We start from the raw sequence: 22,451 nt of genomic DNA on the forward strand, positions 1-22,451 counted from the left end.
ATGGGTTTCGATTTCTTACTGTTTTAAAGGCACAAATGCAATCCCACTACTGGATTACATCGTAATTATTCAGAATCGTCTGAAAATTCAAAGAGCTATTACTAATTGACCAAAAATGTAAGGCCACTGAACTACGACGATAAACGAACTATAGAACTTTTCATGCATGATCAACCGTTTTGAAAAATGTGCAGTGCTTATTTCTAGATAGAGCTGGAATTAGGGCGTAACAGCTTTTGTAAACAGTGACTGCTATCGATGATTTCTAGGAACTAAAGGCACGCCCACGCAGACCAACATAACCATCGGATAGGGAAAGTCTTTCCCTACCCGATGAGGAAGTTGGTTTGCGTGGGCGAGCCTTGAGTTTCTAGAAATCATCGATTGAAGTCATTGTTTACAAAAGCTGTTAGGCCCTAATTACAGTTCTATCCAGATTTAATAATAAGAACATTTCGCATATAACTTTTGAGAATTAAGCTACATACTCAAATATTTACCAAGTCGCCTGACTCAAAGAATTGCTTAGTGTGGGTGTACCCAACCACATACCCTAGTGTAACCATACTCAGAAAGCTCTAGACGAAATTATTTACTACCATTCACAAAAATATAATCATCCGCTTTGGCAATATCACATGCGAACTTATTCTTGACTATGGCCATGCGCACCAGTAAAAAATACTATTTATCGACGTGAAATTTCGTTCTGCAATATCATTGCCATATGACGCATTAGAAATACAGCAATGATTTCAGTTCCACCATTTCAGAAGGGTGGAATTTCTTAATTAACAATGACTTTATCCGTCAATTTCTCGCGAATAAAATCTCACACATCCAAAATAGCGATGCCATCAGCTGGCATCGTTAATGTGCAGGAGTGAGCATTTATTTGCGACAAATCGGCGGTTGAAGTCATTGTTTGCAAAAGTAGTTGCGCCCAAATGAAATGTTGGCACTGATTGAATCTACAACATGCTGATCAATACAAAACCATGTGAAACATTTTGACTCACTACTACTTTTTCAAAATGGCGTATTCAATATTTTACAATAAATCATAGCACGAAAACGGCTCATCTAATCGAATGTGGGGCGTACTTTAGTTCGCGTGTAAAGGGCCTTAGAATGTTTGTTTACAAATCCTTTTGTGCCGTTATCAAATGTTATGCCTGATATTTAAATTCATCGTTTCAGTGCTCTCTTAGCTTGCTCATTGTAGGAAGTTCATTCACTTCTGTCGTTGCTCCGTTGGAAGTGAACAACTGGAGATGTCGGTGGAAATAAAGCTTACTGTTAAATTCAACTTCGCAGCTAGCTGCAAACACCGTCAATGGACAAAATTGCGACCGTATAGCGGTAAATTCATCAAGTTCAAATCAGAGGAATCGATGCTTCATTGCTTATTGAACGACAATGAATAATCAATTTTCCATTATTGGATGGATTGGATGGAAAATTAGACCTGCGGGGAGCACCGTTCCTCCCTCAGGCCTAGATATGCCGACAGGTGTACGTAGAATTTACATGGAGTTAAAAAAAGAGATTCCCAACTCGTTTGGCTTTCCTCAATCGGAAGGAGCACATATTCTACCATGGGAACATAAACACGTGTTTCCTTTTTAAGATGGAGGAGCATCGAATGAAGTCCTGTCCCAAGCAGAAGCAACGGAAGCAGCCAGTACCCGATGTCGACAAGAACAATAGAGAGGAAGCACGCGCTGCTGAAAAACAGCAGCCGCCTGTTTTCAAACATCGAAACGATGCGTATTACCTTACTACTACACATTCGGGATAGTGGACTATACCGAGAAGGAGCGGATAAAAGTCAAGAGGAGGCCAAGTGGTGGACGCTGCTGAAGGAAAAACAATTGGAAGAAGCAAGGGAGTTGAGGGCACGGCTGAAAGCGGAAGCTAAGCTGAAGTCGGCTCCCAAGAAGAATAAGAAGAAATCATAAACAGTGTTTCTCATTAATATTATATTGTTATTAAAAAATACTGGTTTTCGGTTCTGTGGCAGTCCTTTGGACATTTAAGCTTAACAAATAAACTAAATGAAAAAAAATGAATGTTAAATGAATGTTCGGTTAATTTTCGGTGTATTCAAACAAAATATTTGTTAAAATTAATAGTTGTCCGAATTTGAGATTATGAATATTAATGTGCAGGATGTGCATGGTAGTTTTCTGGTGTAAATATATTGAAATCACAAACAGAAACAGCTAGTGTTGTGAAATATGTCCAATATTACATAGTTACCGAAATCTCAGAAGTTTGTCATTAAAATTGTGTGAAATTTTGTAGAACTATTGGACACTAGTTTGTTCAAAATCCCTGAAAAATTTATAAAAACTGATTTTTAGATAAAAGAGATACAACGGATTTAGTGACAGTATGATTTTAGGTGTTTCTACGCATTTGGATGATTCAAATATTACGTCCACAAAGTTTCTTTAAATTTTTAACCCCTCTCCCACAGTGTCGCGCTTTTTACCATATATATCACACGTACTGTCACAAATTCTAGGACCTCCTTCTCCCCCTCAACTGCAATTTTACCTGTAGTACACTGAACCAAAACATCTGCAATACTTGATATAACAAAATATTATGAAATAAAAAATCCCGCCCATGGTGAACATATGCCATTTTTTGACAATTTGGATACCTGCCGGTAATCAGTCTGTCTACTGTTGTTACAATAACAAAAACAAAATGTGGCAACACCTATAAGAATTTACTTAAAAAAACCCTTCAAATTGACGTTCTAAGATCACGAATAGCTTATTTGGTTGTGGAGTAATCTCTTTTGAAAGTTGAAATTTTTGTAAATCTTGAAAATCCAGGGTTGTATCCGAGAAGGATTTGGACACTTTAGAGCAAAATCAAAAAAGGTGTTTGTTCAGAATGCCAAAATAAGAGTTTTAACCAAGTTTGGCTCAAATCGGTGACATCGACCACAACTTTTTTTAAATTCAATTCCACTTGAGCTGGAATGACCCATATGCATTTCCATTTAGTATGACAATCATTCTCCAGAGAGCATAACGCATTTCAACTGAAGGCTCTATCCCTTCTCATAACTATTTTCATCTTGTATTCGAGAGGAAAATCATCTGATTTCCAAACAACCGTCATCCGGTTACATCTATCATTCGAAAAAGCAATTTTGATGTTTCGTTTGAATGGTTTGAGGTTTCATTCGATCAGAGGATGATGTTTGTGTACAGTGTAGATTTTTTTCAATTGTTTCTTGATAAACATGTCAAAAGGTGCTATCTGCATTGATTAATTCTCTTAATCGACTATCTCATTTGATAACTATCTATACTTTTGCAATACTATACAAACAGATTCCACACTATTTTTGCAACTAAGTTTGATAAAGGGGATTCTCATCTAGTATCCAGAACATCAAATTCATCAGGAAATGTTTTGGCAGCTGAGTTATTAACGAAAGCGATAGTCGATGAAGAGAATCGGTCAAAGCAGATGGGACCCTTTGAATTGTTCATCTAGATTTTAGCTGGGTGCGTTTCTAATTTGTTGTTTACTTGTTCTACTGATGTGATTCAATTACTCTTTCAGTGTTTACAAATCATGGGCGCACATTTTAGACCTATTTTGGACTGATTTGGTGTTTTAGTGCAGTTTTTTTTTTCTGATTTTAGCCGCAATTCTGTTTTTGGATTTCAGGCCATCATATTTAAATCATTTGAATCATTGCATTTTGCAGGCATATTTGGATTTCTTATGTTGGCCTTTTAACAGCTTATGGAATTTATCGAAGTGGGACGCAATCGACGCAAGTTTGAGAACCACTGCCAAAGTACATTTTAATGCAATACACAGAATGCATCAATAGCTGTCCAAGCAATCGTGAAATGGTGCCATAATTGATCAGCGTAACAGGGTGTGATGATATTGATTTTCTTACCTTCCTTCGATAGATGACACTGCTAGTTTTCAGGTTATTGTTCTGATGAATCAACAATTTGATGATATCTCGTGTACCGCGAGGATGACTAATGACTGTAGTATTTTGTTTATTGTATAAGTATTTTAACCAGCGTACATATCAGTTCAATTGTGACACACTATTTAGCCTTTGTCAAAATTGCCTTTAATTTTATTGAAGATCTATAATTGTTCCAAATTCAAATCAATTTCAAACCAATTTTAAATCAAATTTATTTTTATTATGTGCTTCAGTTACAACAGTAACTTAACTTACCAACCTTATTTGATGTGTTTTATTAAAGTATGCATGTTGCTATCATAGCAGCTCAGTATTTTAAACAAGCGTTTTACCTGCGTATCATAACAATTCATATTAACCGAAAACATAAAACTTGAACAACATCTAAAATAAAAATCGATCATTGTCGCAATGATTCGTAAGATCGTAGATAAAATCTATGAAGTGAACCGAGCAACGTAACATTGGTACTTTTGCATTATTCGGGATGATTTGTCTCATTTCTACGTTTTAAATTCGATAAACCTCGTTAGCATATACCATATTTGCACAGCATGACCATTTGGTCGGTTTGATATTTAGATTAAATATCACAAGATTGATTTGCAGCCATAGTTTGGATTTTCTGTGTATGAGAGGAAACACACATTTAATCAACAGTGGTAGGCCACGATGCAAAGTTGACGTGTTTTATTTTTGCAGTTCATTTTATGAATTTTCAAACGCCTTTGAGGCCAGGGATTGAACCCAGGGCTGCTGGGGTGAGAGGTAATCACGCTTACCACTACACCACTGGCGCCGCTGGGAAAGACTGTGAATTAGTGAAAAGTTATTCAAAATTATTCTACCAACAATTCCTGCACAACTACAAGAAAGTTCTAAAAGCAATAATAAAATATTGCAAACTTCACGGCAATTCTAAGCCTTTAGGAAAATTTTGTGAAATAAAGAAATGTTCAAAGATTTACTGTTCAGTGAACTTCAACAAAATTAACTAACTTCAGAAAAGTTCAGTGAACTTCAGGCAACTTCAGGAATATTCCAAAAACTTTTATTAACTCCAATAAAATTCCGCGAACCTCAGGAAAGATCTGCATATTTTTGATAAGGAGACGAACCAGCCCAGGGCTGAAAGTCTCCTTAATAAAGATATAAAAAAAATGAAAAATTCCTGAACACAAAAGTGGCGCCGGTGGTGTAGTGGTAAGCGTGATTACCTCTCACCCCAGCAGGCCTGAGTTCAATCCCAGTCGGCGCCGCCGCTCCGGGATGTTCTGAGGTATAACATCTCTGATCACGCCTTCCTTCGGAAGAGAAGCAAAGCCGTTGGTCACCGATTCATGAGTTGATGGGTCGATAGGTAGGGTCCAGGTGTAGGAGCTGCCTCTTTGGCGTTGGTAGCATTGGTACTCAGCACGGAAAAAAACCTGAACACTTGACAAAATATCCTGAGGATTTCAGAGAAATCACTGATCATCTGTACGTTTTTGAAATAATTTCTGATCATACTGGCCTTCTTCTCTTTCTTCGCATTTCAAGCTTATTGCATATCGCATATTAGCATATTGTGTGCTCTCAACTTAGTGTTCTAGATGCATTTCCACAGTTATTAATTGAGAGCTTTCAATGTCTGTACCATTTTTGCATTAGTATAATTGTGTGGCAAGTACAATCATACTCTATGAACAGGGAAGTCGAGAAAATTGACGTCCCAAAAAATTCCTAGACCGGACCGGGAATCGAACCCAGCCTCCTCCAAAATGGTCTTGCTTTGTATCTGTGCCTTTACCGACTGAGCTAAAAGAGATCCCAGGGAGATCATACTGGTATCATGGGTAAATATCTGAGATACGCTCTTTAAATTCCTGGACAGTTGAGGATCTTCAGAATAAAACCTGACGAACCTGAAGACTTGAAAAAATGTCCTGAAGTAAACTTCAGGAAAATTCTTCCCAGAACTCTACAAAATATATATATCAACAACTTGAAGCAAGTTTTTCCCAGAGCTGAAGGGAAGTTCTTCCCAGAATTTTAGAAAAGTTTTCCCAGAACTCCAGGAAAATTCTTCTCAGAACTTTAGCGAAGTTCTTCCCATAATATCAAGGAAGTTCTTCGCAAAACTTCAGGAAAGCTCTTCCGAAACCTAAAAAGAAGTTCCTCCCAGAACTTTAGGAATGTTCTTCCCAAAACATCTGAAAAGCCCTTCTGAGAACAACAGAAAAGTTCTTCCCAGAACTTCAGGGGAGTATTATCCACAACTTCAAAAATGTTCTTCCCAAAAAATGAGAGAAGTTCTATCCAGAACTTGGGATAAGTTCTTCCTAGAACCTCACAAAGGTTCTTCTCAGAACTTCAGAAATGCTCTTCCCTCTGCCCTAGGGAAATTCTTCCCAGAACTTGAGTAAAGTTCATTAAAAACGTCAGAAAAGTTCTTTCGAGAGCTTTAGGGAGGTTTTTTCTAGAACTTAGGAAAATTCTTCACTTATCTTCAGAGAAGTTCTACTCAGACGTATAGGGAAGTTTTTCTCAGATCTCCTGTAAATTTATCCCAGAACTTGAGAGAAGTTTTTCTCAAAACTTCATGGAACTTCTTCCCAGAACTTTGGGGAATTTCTTCCTTGAACTTAAGGGATGTTCTTTCTAGTACTTTATGGAAGTTCTTCTCAGAATCTCAGAAAAGTCCTTCATACAGTAAGCAACGGAATACCTGCTCCTACAGGAAATTGAATGTAAGTTTACCTATCTTCTAAGTGAAAATGTACCTGTGTTAATATATATTCGGTGAAATACGATGTTTTTCTTCAGTCGACTTTTAGTACAAGATACTGAAGAAGTCTGCACATTGTAAACAAAATACGCATATCTGTCAAGGATAAGCAAATAAGGTAGTTGAATTAAATGGAAATTACTAATCCTTCTCTCTCTCTCTCTTTCTCTATACAGGTATTCCACTTAGACGCCCACATCCCTAGTAGCACGCTTGTCACAAATCAATTGTAGAAACTTATATACGACTTATTTCAGTCATAAACAAGTTGCTGTAACTTATTGTGATATAAGTGTGCTACTCGGGATTCATCAGGATTCCTTCATACAAGTTCAACAATCCGAGAAAAGATCTTCCCAGATCTTGAGAAGAAGTTCTTCGCAGAACTTTGAAACAAATATTCAGAGATCTTTAAGGAAGTACTTCCTAGGATTTTTTCCCACAACTTTACGAAAGTCCTTCCCAGAACTTAAGAGCAACTCATCCCAGAACGTGTGGACAATCCATCCCTTGAGGGAATCTCTTCTGAAAACATGAGCCATATTCTTCTCAAAACTTTAGGGAAGTTCTTTTCAGAGCTTCAGAAACCAAAACAGTACAAAGCTGTGACAGGATCTTGCAACTACTTGATTGTACTAAAAGAAGTCACATACAAGTAGCCTCAACCGTTTTGCACCAAGTGTGCTGCTATGGAAACATCTTCGCAGCACTTCAGAAAAGTTCTTCACAAAACTTCAGAAAATTTCTTCCCAAATTTTTTAGGATGCTCTTTGCAGAATTTAAGGTAGTTTCAACCCAGAACATGATGGAAGTTCTTTCCAGAACTTGAGGCAATTTCTTCCCAAACTTGAGAGTTGCTGTTTCCAGAACTTAAGGGAAGTTCGTCTTAGAACTCCAGGGAACTTCTTCCCAATACTTCAGGGATGAACTTTTCTGAAATTCTGGCAAGTTCATCCACAAACTCTAGATACGTTCTTCCATGAACATCGGAAAAGTTCTTTCCATAACTCCAGGGAAGAACTTCCCAGAACTCTAGGAAACTATATTTGGAAAATTCTTATGCTTCTAAAATCCCCGTAATTTAGGAGAAATTTCCCAATGAAGCAACAAGGATTTAAAAAGTGTTTCCGGAATGTCAACAGAGTTTCCAATAATCCTGAAAACTTCGATAGAGTTTCCTGAACCTCATCAGGCGCATCGCAACTTCATCGGCATTTACAGAAATTTTTTATACTTGAATAAATTTTTCGAAAAGTTTGAACGAATTTCTGGAAAGTTTTGAAACATATAGAGAATTTTTAAGAACTTCAGGTAAATTCTGCAAGCTTCAGGAAAGTTCTGCAAACTTGCTGTGACGTGACTTCAAGTTCTGTTTACAAAAGTGTATAGGCATTGTTCATATGTAACCCGAGAAGTATTTACATGCCAAGTGTCACTCACACTATGCCGTGCTCGTAATATGAACAGTGTGAATAGGATGTAAACCTATGATAAACTATGAAAATGATGGTGATGTGTGTGCGCTTGTAATCAGTTTATAGCTATTTTTGTCAGAATTTCACGCAAGAAATTTGCTGACTGGCGGCACTGGCGCATCAAGTGGTAGTGGAAAAAATAGCCGACCCAGTTAAATCATAATTCCAATGTTTTTTGGTGGAATTTATTAAAAAAGATATGAGTAAGGCTTAAATAAGTACGGTGGAAAGTGATTTGATGCAAAAGATTAGTGTAAGAAGTCTCAGAAAGGTCTAAAAGTGTAAAAAAAGAGTTGGCGCAGATTGTGAAAATAAAAATAAAAATAAAAAGGAAAATGGCGAGAAGCAGAAGGAACCGGATGGCTGAACGACGGTGCAATACGAGAAAAAAACAAACGGTTGCGTCCTCTGCGTAAGATGGCCGAAAGACGAAAAAGAAGGAATGGATGGTTTGTCCTTCAAAAAAAGCTAAGTACAATAGTTTTGTGTTGCGTTAAATGTAGAGGGTGGGTTTACTCGGGAATGGAATGCAGATTTTCCGGAAAAGCTGCAGCAATGTGGGTGACGTTTCCTCGAATTTGGGTGGAATTTTGCTCATTTGTATGTGGATACACTTTTTGCGCTTTTTGAGTGAACTGATATGAGCACACTGATAAAATTTCAAAGATTATTTTTATGTGTCCCACACATGAATTTTTGAAATGTGATCAACGAATTATATCTATTTGTCAAACGCATACTTAATATGTGTACACATAAAAGCCATGTGTAACCAAACAAACTATTATTTTGTCTAATAAATTTTATGTGTGCTTCTGGGTGGATTCTGTTTATGTGTGGTCACATAAAAAATCATGTGGAAATTCGTCAGTAAAAATGTGTGGAATTGTATTAGTGTAGCATTTTTTGTCTGAGTATAGAATGGTAGAGATAGGCGAGACAACAACCAATTGAAGCATTTGTTGTAATGCCATCTAGTGTCAATTTAAAAAAAAAGTATAGATGTAATGATAGTACACGACTAGAAAATGGTTCCCAGCGACCAGTTCACTTTTCCTTACTTTTGATAGTTTGTCTCCTTTTCTCCTTCTAATGTTGCCAAAAACAATGAAAATTAATGAGATAAGATTAAATTTGTTCGTTTGTGGTTGTGTATGAAAAAAACTGATTAAGGTTGTGTTGATTCTGCCATGGTTATTGTATTTGGTGGGCTTTTTCCAGTTATGTCGCTTTCGTTATTGCGGTGTAGCACCGGTGTAGTGTAAACAGGAATAAGCGCGAGTCTTTGACAGCTTAACATCATTAGTTTTTAAACAAAGGTGCATCCTATATCAACACCCTAAATTATTTCAGTGTACGGCAGTGTAGCACCGCAAAACGAAAACGAAATAAATTTCGTATAATTTGAGTGCATCACATGAACTTAAGTTTACTTTAATTGATTATAATTCAAATTGAAAAGACATAGAGGTTTTGGGCCTACGGGAGAAGAGGTAGTACAATTATTTTCACTCCCGCGAGTTTTCCTCTCAATCAATAGAAGAAAAAAAAAGATAAAACACAACATATTTCCTTCCTTTTAATTAGCTACGGGTGTGACAACGATGGCGAGTTCACTATGTTATATTTTCATTTTATTTCAGCAACCTTATCTTCCAGCAGATGATCCGGACAGCAATTTCAACATTAATAAAAAAAAACTACATATGCCAGCAACACTGACTGGGTGTATCCTATGGCTTACCTTCCCTACTAACATAATCCCTAAATTCCCGAGACATTTATGAGGGCTCGTAGAGTTCTCTGCATCTCTCTTAAGTAAATGTTGGACTAACATACCTTTCCTATCCCTACCAGTTGTAAGGACGTGGCCAGGACAATCCTTAACTGTTGGAGCGGGATATGTCTTTATCTGGGAGATAGTAATTACTTCCTACTTACTATCTGTCCAGTAATATGTAGATATCCGTCTTGCTCTTAATAGTTTTGAATTCGTACCACCTACGATATTGTGCAACTTGTTCGATGCTAATGCTAATGCTAATGCTAATTTCACGCAAGAAATTTGCTTTTGGCAACGATCAATTCTTGCACTATTCCTGTATTTTAAATGTATTTGTTAATTTTTTGAAGATAAACAATTTTGTCTCCATGATGTCAGAGTGAAAAGCTAGATGTTGGTGCCATCTATGCGGATGAGTTTCGAAATATCTGTTAATGTCAATAAATGGTCCTTATTAAATATATTGAAAAACTTCGCTTAAGACACCAAGTCACGATAATGCTAGATTGCATTCCTGGCCCATAGAGAATTCTGATTTTTGTATGTTAATTATTGATCAAGTGCAAGTTCAGTATATTTCACTTGACAAAGCTAATTGTAACTCATTTCATAGTGATTAAGTGACTACTACTACTAGATTTCAAAATGGAAGATTTGGGATTATGTGAAGATATTATAAGTTTTTTTTCACTTTAACACTCGTGAGTCTCTAGTGACTTGTCGGGTTCGGGTATGGTATGGGTATTCTTTGCATCTTATCCTAAGAAAATCAAGCCGAACAATGGATTAGGTCCCAAGTAACATTGATCGATTCTCTTCATCGACTCTCTCTTTCATTAATAAATTGGCTACAAAACCGTTTCTTGCTGTGTTTGCCGTATTAGATGCTAGATAATACCTTCTTTTATCGAACTATCATTTTTACTTAGGACCATTGATCGCCTAAAAATCATGATTTTAAGCATCAAATCCAACTTTTTGACAAATTTCTATTATGAGAAACAAATGTGCCTTCCACAAAGGCTATTGGAAAACAGATCGCACCTATAATTATAACATAAATAACACACTCTTTCGTTGGCAAACACTTACTATAGCCATATATCTATGGCTATGTCGCATTGGAGCTTTCACGCCTGTATCGCGCTGCATATCGCATATAAAAGATGTAGCAGAGTATAAAAAGCTTTTCATTGAGCTTTTTATTCGTATCGACTGTGTGCCAACACGCAAACAAACGTAGAGGAAACACGTGTTTCAAAGTATACCGGTAACTTAGCGAAACACGATATTTTTTTTCTCTCAGACATAGCGTCAGCATAATATGTACTGCCCTTTTCAGCATAGTTGTCCCATTCGTTAAAACAGAAAACTGAGAAACACGTTGTTGAAGATTTTTGTCTCCATGGCTCTTATGGATGGAACAGCATAGATTTGGTATTTTTTTGCCATATTTTCTGAAAAAAGTAGGAATCTTTTTGTGTCCATTGTAAAGTGATCGTATAAAGTAATCGATTCCAATGTATAACTCATTTTCGCCAAAAATAGGACTGTTATGCCGCACAGGCCAGTATAGCGAGATTAAGGAATGTAAACAACACTATAACTGCCGAAAATATTTTAACGAAGGCAACGCACAAGCTTCACTTTTCAATTGGCGTTGACGGCACCGTCGAAAAATTTGCTCTTCCAGCAAATATAGACAGGAATTTTCGGTGGAGTGAAAGGATAGTACAAAGTCCGCCATGTTTCACGCACAGTCTGACGTTTGCTTATGGATTTTCTCATAGGAGTAAAGAGCTACAAAGTCGCCGTCAACGCCAATAGAGTTTAGCTAATTCGTTTGTTATTCAGTTCCAACCTGGATTGGATATCAAGATTGGGTCTGTTTGTTTTCTGATCGTTTGTTTTTGAAACCTACCTCAGGTTGAGGTTCGCACTGACAAAAAGTTCGGTTTCGCACGAATACGCCATTACATTTGTGTACTACTAGAGTATGACAACAACAAAAACTCTTATTTTGTTTATAATCTACACTTACCTTCCTCATTTTCAATGTCAATCACAACCGTCTTAAGACTCTCGCTTTCATTTGGGTCGCCACCAACCTCGTCCATGGTTGGTGTCGTATTTCTTGAACTGCGTGCCGGTACGAACAAATCGCCATTCACTTTGCCACTTGTCTCCTGTTGCACGATTTCTGCATTTGCAATGCTGCTCACGGTACTGCCAATGCCAGAGCTTTTATCGTTGTCATCGGGTGAGGACGAACGTAGGCTCAATTTGGAGTTCAGTAATGGAATTCCTAGAGTAGAAGCCAAACTAGGTTCATGTTCGTCGACCATCGCTTCCGGCACCATTCCGAAAAGGTGCGTTTCGTCCAGTTCTAAGGGGTTTAGTTTTTGGGTAGAATCCATTTTGGGAATTCTTCTGCAGAAATGCGGTGTGGTGGAGCTCTGTAAGAGGATAATTAATGTAACAACCATTTCACTTAAGGCCCCCGTCTGGAAGTATTATTGATATTATTCCCTTGCTGGGATTTTTTAGAACATCTGGGAAAACCCGCAAAAATGAGCTAGAAAAATAAGCTAATCGAAAAATCGAAGCACACTACGCTGTAGCATAACTTTCTGGCAACATGATAGTTGGAAAATTTTTGGGAAAATCCAACCCACAAAAAAACTGGGTTGTTTTTCCGACATGAAGACCACCCAATTCCGGCCACGTGATTGCAAATGTGTAAACAACATGTTCTATCTTTCCCCTCTGATAGCTCGTGATCTTTATTCTAAAGTACCAGATAATTATATACTATAAGATTCGTAAGAATGTGAGGAATCTTTTGGTGTACTCCAAAGTACAATTTTCCGACTTTCCTCGCATCGTTTTTCCATTTTCATTTCATGCATACCATTTTCCCGTTGTACCGGTACATGGCGAACAAGGCATGGGAAAGAAAAAAAACTGTACTAAACACGAATGCGCGCGAGAAGCTTTCGGTTCACATGATTTTTGCGGACGGCTGACTGAAGCATGCGAATAGTGGTGTCGTATGTTTAGCAAAAAATAATTCAAGTTGTTGATAATGAAAAAGGTCATCAAGAAATAAAATGCCTTTCCCTACATCCTCCATTTCACCCTGAATGACAAAGTGTTCTCTGCAGGTCGATGAAACTAGCTAGGTTATTTGTGTTTTCTTTGTTTGGAGTAAACATATAAATATTGTTTGGGAAGCAATATAAGCAATAAGCAAAATATCCTCCCACCTTGATATTGACTATATAATCTACACAGCAGGTATTATTGATTTCCGTATCTAAGAATCACATTCAAAACTTCATATGGTATAATTGCCAATATCTCAAAAAGCTCCGCGATGCGGATAGAGTCCCTATTGACGGTGTGATTTGTTGTAAGATGTAGATCTCACCGAGCTGATTCAATTAAAAATTACGATATTACAGCCGATAATGACAAGACTTTGCTATGATGAGTTCTGAAACTTTGCATAACTTATATCAGCAGAAAAAAATGCATCAGTTAGTTACAACATAGGCAATTGCTTTATTCCAAATGCCAGTAACATTTATTGATAAAGTGAAAACATTTCTCAACTGCTGTAAAAAGGTAATGCTTTGTTCAGAGTTGGGCACATTTTAGTTAATCCACAAGGAACATTTTCGATAGCGATTATCGCTTCCGCTAATTTTCTAACTGATATAAAAAATCAGAGCAACCTGTTTTTTGAGACATTCATGATTATAATTTATAATTTTTACACTAAAAGACTCCTGAAATAGTGTTGTTTAGCTATTATCGAATTATACTGACGTATTATCTGTAATAGAAGTAATCGTAATAGTTTTTGGTTAGTTTGACAAACCTCGGCAACTTTATATAGATAGTGTAACAGTCAATTTCCGGCAGATATGAAAAACCACAATTACTTGCGACTACGATACATATCATTCTCATTAGATGTGATCATCCCTACTTTCAGAAGAAAGAAATATTTATTTGCTTCGCGAAGAACGTCGTCAGCTTAGCGTACACTACTGTTTATAAATGTGGGGTTCCCTAGATGTTTCACTATCTTGTATCTCTCATATCTAACATCAGCAAAAAGGTAATTTACAAAATTATTCTAGAAAGATGCAAAGAATATCAGGCGTAACATTTGATAACGGCACAAACACTTTTGTAAACAAAAGTTGTTTGTTTCAAAAGGTCCTATCTGCATTGATCTCTTTCGTCAATAACTCAGCTGCAAAACCTTTCCCTGTTGTTTTTGACGTTTTGGACGCTAGATAAGAACCTCTATTATCAAACTATGTGGTAGAATTAGCACAAAATCTGTTTGCATATCAGTGGTTATGAAAGGAGAAAGTCGATGAAAAAATCGATCAAAGCAGATAGGACCATTTTAAATGTTCATCGATAATAATCAGAAAGGGGAAAGTGTCCCCCAGCTGATGATGTTGTTGGATTACGTGGCCGTACTTCGGTTCACGTGTAAAGGGCCTTACAAACTTGTGTGTACAAAAATTTTTGTGCCGGCAGCCGCATCATATCATTTTATCCTTCATATCCAAATCAAGGTCAGATAGGCTAGGTGATGTAGAATTTAATTTTTCATTTATGTGTTCCCGAACTTATCCTTGGTAGTGTACGAACAGAAACAGTGCAAGACGTGTACTAAAACCGAATATGAGCAACAGTTGTTCGTATTTTCGATTTTCATAAACCGGACCGACACATTGATCAGTTTCAGTCTACAGCATGCTGTGCTCTTCTCTACACATGTCGGTTGGGAGTACGTAGACTTGGAAATATGATGGTCAGCATTCTTATGTTGAACCGGCCTTCCCCGATACTGCGTCTTGAAGGATGTTTCTTATGGCCATTTCTGGGATCAGAAAATATTTTTCCGGGTTTCCGAGAACGCCAAGTAACCAACTCCAGTGATATGTAAGGTAAATTACCCGTGACACAGACAAACAGACATAACACATTGAATATTTATCACTGTAAAACATCGTCGCTACAACATTACCGCCATCTGTTGAATACACTGTGGTGGGTATTTGAGTAGTGTGGTAACGTCAAACGCAAGACAATAGACTATGCGCGCCACAGGTGGCGGTACTACCAACTACGATACTTTTAAATTGACCGTTAAATGCTTGTTCGATGAACAACTTGCGAGGGTTATGTCTGTTTGTCTGTGCCCGTGATTTCAGTATCTACCTTTAGTGTTCAGCATTTTCGCGCTACCTCCCCGATACTTTTTTCCCTTGATTTGTTTTCCGTGCTGAGCACCAATGCTACCGACGCCAAGGAGGCAGCTCCCACACATGGACCCTACCCTATCGACACATCAACTCATAATCCGAGGACCAACGGCTTTACTTCCCTTCCGAAGGAAGGCGTGATCAGAGATGTTATGCCTCAGAACATCCCAGCGGCGCGGACTGGGATTGAACCCAGGCCTGCTGGGGTGAGAGGTAATCACGCTTACCACTACACCACCGGCACCGCTTTTTCCCCGATACTTGAAAAATTATTCCTGTGAACATTCCTTAGATTCGGTAATATTTTTAAATGCCAAGTGACCATCTTCATTGATATTTATGTTCAATTATCGGTGTTTTCAGTAAGAGGAAATTATCCTAAATGTGGGTTCAGCATTTTTATGGAGAACCGACCTTCCTAGATACTGAACCATGAAGTTCTTATGGCCATTCATGAGCTCCGGAAATATTTTTACATGTTTCTTGAAATGCCAATGGACTAAGTGCATTAACATTTAACTTCATATACTGGTGGTTTTAGTGAGAGAAAATTTACCTAAATGTGGTGATCAATATTTGTATGGAGAATTATTCTTTCCTTATAATGAACCTTGAAGGATATTTCCTGCGGCCATTCCTAAGATCCTGAAATATTTTCCCACACCGCTGTTTTCAGTAAGAGGAAATTATCCTAAATGTGGGTTCAACTTTTTCATGGAAAACCGACCTTCTCCGATACTAAACCATGAAATAGTTCCTACATGGCCATTCCTGAGATCCGGAAATATTTTTACAAGTTTCTTGAAATGCTAAGGGATCAACTTCATTGATATTTGACTTCAAATACCGGTGATTTCAGTGAGAGGAAATTTACCTAAATGTGGTGATCTATATTTGTATGCAGAATAGGTCTTCTCCTATACTGAACCTCGAAGAAAAATTCCTATGACCAGTCCTGGGATCCGCAAATATTTTTCCAAGATTCTTGGTCACCAATTGCAATGATATATAAGGTTAAATAACAGCTATTTCTACACAGGGGAATCAAATAAGTAGTGATCAATATTTTTGTGCATAGTGCACCTTGAAGTTCTATTTACTGTGGTCATTCCTGAGTGCTGGATTTTTCAAGGTTATTGAAATGCCAAGGGACCAAGTTCAATGACACTTGAAATCAAATACCACTGGTTTCAGTGAGAGGAAGTTAATCTGAATGTGTGTTCTGCATTTTCATGGAGGATAGTTCCTATGACTATTCCGGAGATCCGCAAATATTTTCAGGGAAAGCTGTACAATCATACTCAGTTATTCGATGCACAGGTGATAATCAGGACTGCAGTACAATGTTTGCATAGATGAATAACCACCGAACTGAACTAGGAATCGGACCCAGCCGCCTCCAGAATGGAACTATGCTAAAACGGACTGATCTAAAGAAGGCTCCGTAGTATTATCTCTATGAATACGCTAAACTCTACAATTCGGTAAATTCACGTGTATGTAAATTGCCTTCACAGTTAAAAAAAAAAAACGAAAATAACCGTTACTATGATGCACATAAATGGAGTGTCACATATCATACAAGTTTACATTATAGATCGTGTAAATTTATGAGACATGCATGAGACATGAAATATTCCACTTGTTCTACGCAACTGTCCATATTTGTAAACAACATTTCTTGCAAGTGGCTAGTTTACGTGAAATGGAAGTTTACATGCATGGATGTTTACATCACTAGTAAAATTCAGAATGTTTTTCTGTGTTTATTTGAATTCATATATCATTGAAGATTATCACGTTTCATTTCACAACACTCGACAATATATTTTCGGATCTCAGAAATGGCCTTGAAACTTTTTTTTCAAGGTCCAGTATCAGGGAAGGCCGGTTCTCCATGAAAATCTTGTTCTTATTGTTCGCATTTCAAGCTTATTGCGTGCTCTCAACTTAGATTTCTATATGCACTTCCACAGTTGAGAGCTTTCGAAGCCGGAACCATTTTTGCATTGTATAATTGAGTAGGAAGTACAATGATACTTTATGCTCAGGGTACTCGATATATTTTCCAACTTAAAGAAAAACTTAACCGGATCGAGAATCGAACCCAGTAACGTCCAGGCATGGTCTTGTTTTGGAGTTGTGCCTTTATCGACTGAGTTAAGTGAGGCCTACATGAAAATGCTGCACCCAAATTTAGGATGATTTCCTGTTATTGCAAATAGCAGTGTTTGAGCTCAAATATCATTGCAATTGGTGTTTCAAGAAACTCAAAAAATATATCTGAATCCCAGGAACTATTCGTCAAGGTACAGTATCAGGGAATGCCAGCATTCCATGAAAATGCAAAACCCACATTTAGGTTGATTTTATCTTACGGAACACATCAGTGTATGAACTCATATAATAAGCATTGATGTTAGTCGCTTGACATTTAAAAAAAAAAAACTCTGAAAATATTTCCGGATCTCCGGAATAGTCATAGGAACTATCCTTTAAAGTACAGTTTCGGGGAAGACCTATTCACCATGAAAATGCAGAACCTACATTTAGATTAACTTGGTTCTTGGAACTTGGTCCCATCGGGGAAGGGAGGAACTTCATAAAAATATTTAACTCTAATTATTTGATTCCCCGGTGTAGAAAAAGCTGGTATTTAACCTTATATATCATTGCAATTGGTGACATTTCAAAAATCTTGGAAAAATATTTGCGGATCCCAGGACTGGTCATAGGAACTTTTCTTCAAGATTCAGTTTAGGGGAAGACCTATTTTCCATACAAATATAGATCACCACATATAGGTAAATTTCCTCTTACTAAAATCACCGGTATTTGAAGTCAAATATCAATGAAGGTGGTCCCTTAGCATTTCAAGAAACTTGTAAATATATTTCCGGATCATAGGAATGGCCATAGGAACTATTTCATGGTTCAGTATCGGAGAAGGTCGGTTTTCCATGAAAAAGTTGAACCCACCTTTAGCATAATTTCCTCTTATTGAAAACAGCGGTGTGGGAACTCAAATATCATTGAATGGTCCCCATGATAACTCGGAAAAATATTTCAGAATCTCATGAACGACATTAGGAACTATTATTCAAGGTTCACTATCAGAGAAGGCTGGTTCTCTTTTAAAAATTCTGAACCCACATGGAGGTTAATTTTCTCTCACTGAAATCACCGGCAGTTGAACATAAATATCAATGAAGATGGTCACTTGGCATTTCGAAAAACTCATAAAAAAATTTCCGAATCTAAGGAATGTTCACAGGAACAATTTTTCAAATATCGGGGAGGTAGCTTCTCCGTGAAAATGCTGAACACCACATGTAGGTACTGAAATCAGGGATTTTTTTTTTCTTACATATCACTGGAGTTGGTTACTTTGCGTTCTCGGAAACCCGGAAAATATTTTCGGATCTCAGAAATGGCCATAAGAAACATCCTTCAAGGCGCAGTATCGGGGAAGGCCGGTGCAACATAAGAATGCTGACCATCATATTTCCAAATCTACGTACTCCCGACTGACATGTGTAGAGAGGAGCACATCATGCTGTAGACTGAAACTGATCGATGTGTCGGTCCGGTTTATGAAAATCGAAAATACGAACAACTGTTGCTCATATTCGGTTTTAGTACACGTCATTGCACTGTTTCTGTTCGTACACTACCAAGGATAAGTTCGCGAACACATAAATGAAAAATTAAATTCTACATCACTTAGCGTTGATGTGGAAATGAAGGATAAAATTATATGATGAATAAATGTTTATGATAATCTTTGCAACTTTCTAGAATAATGTTGTAAAGTACCTTTTCGCTGATGTTAGATATGAGAGATACATGATAGTGAAACATCTAGGGAACCCCACATTTATGAACATTAGTGTACGCTAAGCTGACGACGTTCTTCGCGAAGTAAATAAATATTTCTTTCTTCTGAAAGTAGGGATGATCACTTCTAATGAGAATGATATGTATAGTAGTCGCAAGTAATTGTGGCTTTTCATATCTGCCGGAAATTGACTGTTACACTCAGGCATGGAAAATCATTTACATTCATTTCGTGCATTCATTTACATTCATTTGCCCCTAACTTTTTTTATCAACAGAATTCCGCAAAATGATGTATAGAGTTTTTGTAGGTTTTGTTAGTAGCTACAACTTTTTTCCCTAACTCAAATCCGTATATCTTATGCATGACGAACCAGAGCGAACAGAAGCCACTACTGTTTTTCAGTGAATGTATTTTACATTCACTGAAAAACAGGAACATGATCTGCCCGCGCTAATTCGTGATGCATAAGAGATACAGATTTGAGTTATGGAGCTAATAACAAAACCTACTAAAACTCTATACATCATTTTGTGGAATGCTGTTGATGAAAAAAGTTAGAGACAAATGAATGTAAATGAATGCATGAAATGAATGTAAATGATTTTCCATGCCTGGTTACACTATCTATGTAAAGTTGTCGAGGTTTGTCAAACTAACCAAAAACTATTACTATTGCTTCTATTACAGATAATACGTCAGTATAATTCGATAATTGCTAAACAACCTTATTTCAGGAGTCTTTTAGTGTATAAATTATAAATTATAATCATTAATGTCTCAAAATAAAGGTTGCTCTGATTTTTTATATCGGTTAAAAAATTAGCGGAAGCATTAATCGCTATCGAAAACGTTCCTAGTGGATTAACTGAAATGTGCCCAACTCTGGACAAAGCATTAACTTTTTTCAACAGTTGAGAAATGTTTTCACTTTATCAATAAACGTTACTGTCATTTGCAATAAAGCAATTGCCTATGTTGTAACTAACTGATGCATTTTTTTTTCTGCTGATAACTTAATGCAAAGTTTCAGAATACATCATAGCAAAGTCTTGTCATTATTGGCTGTAATATCGTAATTTTTAATTGAATCAGCTCGGTGAGATCTACATCTTACAACAAATCACACCGTCAATAGGGACTCTATCCGCATCGCGGAGCTTTTTGAGGTATTGGCAATTATACCATATGACGTTTTGAATGTGATTCTTAGATACGGAAATCAATAATACCTGCTGTGTAGATTATATAGTCAATATCAAGGTGGGAGGATATTTTGCTTATTGCTTATATTGCTTCCCAAACAATATTTATATGTTTACTCCAAACAAAGAAAACACAAATAACCTAGCTAGTTTCATCGACCTGCAGAGAACACTTTGTCATTCAGGGTGAAATGGAGGATGTAGGGAAAGGCATTTTATTTCTTGATGACCTTTTTCATTATCAACAACTTGAATTATTTTTTGCTAAACATACGACAATACTATTCGCATGCTTTAGTCAGCCGTCCGTAAAAATCATGTGAGCCGAAAGCTCCTCGCGAGAAATTCGTGTTTAGTACATTTTTTTTTCTTTCCCATGCCTTGTTCGCCATGTACCGGTACAACGGGAAAATGGTATGCATGAAATGAAAATGGAAAAACGATGCGAGGAAAGTCGGAAAATTGTACTTTGAAGTACACCAAAAGATTCCTGACATTCTCACGAATCTTTTAGTATATAATTATCTGGTACTTTAGAATAAAGATCACGAGCTATCAGAGGGGAAAGATAGAACATGTTGTTTACACATTTGCAATCACGTGGCCGGAATTGGGTGGTCTTCATGTCGGAAAAACAACCCAGTTTTTTTGTGGGTTGAATTTTCCCAAAAATTTTCCAACTATCATGTTGCTAGAAAGTTATGCTAGAGCGTAGTGTGCTTCGATTTTTCGATTAGCTTATTTTTCTAGCTCATTTTTGCGGGTTTTCCCAGGTGTTCTAAAAAATCCCAGCAAGGGAATAATATCAATAATACTTCCAGACGGGGGCCTTAAACTGTGCGATAAAAGTGCCCTGCGACCAGCAATTGGATTATTGTGGTAGTTCTCAGGTTGTTTGAACATGAATAAATTCTATCTGGATTTTTTAAATATATTTCTTTGAGTTGGAAATTCCCACGACTTCCCTGGGCATAGAGTGTTTATATTATAATATATAACGTGAATGCAACAATGGTTATACGTCTTCATGCAACGCGGATAGATCACCTGGTACGTTACAGAGTTAGATCTACTACCAAACATTAGTCCAGACTACTTCGCACTAGGAGAATAGGATTTGTTTGTATTGAAAGGAACACATCCGCAGCCCTTGTTACATGTTATGCATGTGACAACACTCGGTTTTCAAAGAAAAATTGGTTAGTCTTCTATGTATTTTCTAATCTTCTATTCGTTGTTCTCTAGTTTGACGTGTATAAGACTGAGGTTCTGATGCATGGTCAATATCGGTGTCATTGCTTGATTTTGTTGCCAAGGAATTCGATTTTGATTGACAAAGGGATACGCCTCACTCTTCAAAGGGAATAAATAGCGGAACCTTTCAATTAGAATCGATTAACAAAATTTAAAAAAAAAAGTGTCATAAAAGTGCACGTTTCCGTCACGTTTGCTTGCATCATAAGGAATAAGTGCACCAAAAACACCGAGACGATTAGACGGAAACTCGAACTTTTATCACACTTTTTAATAAGTGAACACGTGCTTATTTGCTGAGTTTGGTGTGAAATGCGCTATACTTTGAAGGCAAGAATGACAACTGTATCAAACCCGACTACTTTATCACTTCTCAATAGTGAATATAGTACCAGATCTGAGCCAAAAAGTTGAGCACGTTTCTTCGGGACCTACTAGTCTTAGAGTTACCTCTATGGTAAAACGGCATGCACTAACAAAGGATACAGTATATACTATAAGGGAAGGTCCATTAATTATGTCACGCAAATTTGGCCCATTTTCAACCCTCCCCCCTTCCCCCTTTGTCACATTTTTTGTATGAACCTTAATTTTTTTGCATGGCTCGTCACAGTTTCCAAACCCCTCCCGCCTCCACCTTAAAAGTGTGACATAAATAATGGACGATCCCTTATAGATTAAATTAATGGTCGCAGAAGATTTATGTCCCGAACAGAGGACTGAACATAGGATACGTCATAATGATGAAAACGATGTGGCAGAAAATAAAAAGCGATTTTTTCGAACGCCTTAACTTTGTCCAGTTTTGTTGATGTTTTTAACAGCTGAAAATATTAGTTATTTTATTGTTAAATGT

The 22,451-nt window shown here is 37.1% G+C and overlaps 1 protein-coding gene across 4 annotated transcripts in view; it reads right to left on the reverse strand.

The window, feature by feature from the left end:
• Positions 1–22,451, reverse strand: part of LOC135705141 (aldehyde dehydrogenase family 3 member B1-like) — an 82,369-nt gene that overhangs the window by 50,754 nt on the left and 9,164 nt on the right. For all 4 annotated transcript variants that reach the window (XM_065226723.1, XM_065226722.1, XM_065226721.1 and 1 more), the window contains exon 2: positions 12,049–12,463. In XM_065226723.1, the coding sequence (XP_065082795.1) occupies positions 12,049–12,424 (376 nt within the window). In that variant the 5' untranslated portion in view covers positions 12,425–12,463. The remainder of the gene's footprint in view (positions 1–12,048; positions 12,464–22,451) is intronic.

Source organism: Ochlerotatus camptorhynchus, unplaced genomic scaffold (assembly GCF_037179485.1).
Source record: "Ochlerotatus camptorhynchus isolate MF236.1 unplaced genomic scaffold, CSIRO-AGI_Acam_v1.1 ptg000258l, whole genome shotgun sequence".
In the NCBI taxonomy this organism is placed as follows: Eukaryota; Metazoa; Arthropoda; class Insecta; order Diptera; family Culicidae; genus Ochlerotatus; species Ochlerotatus camptorhynchus.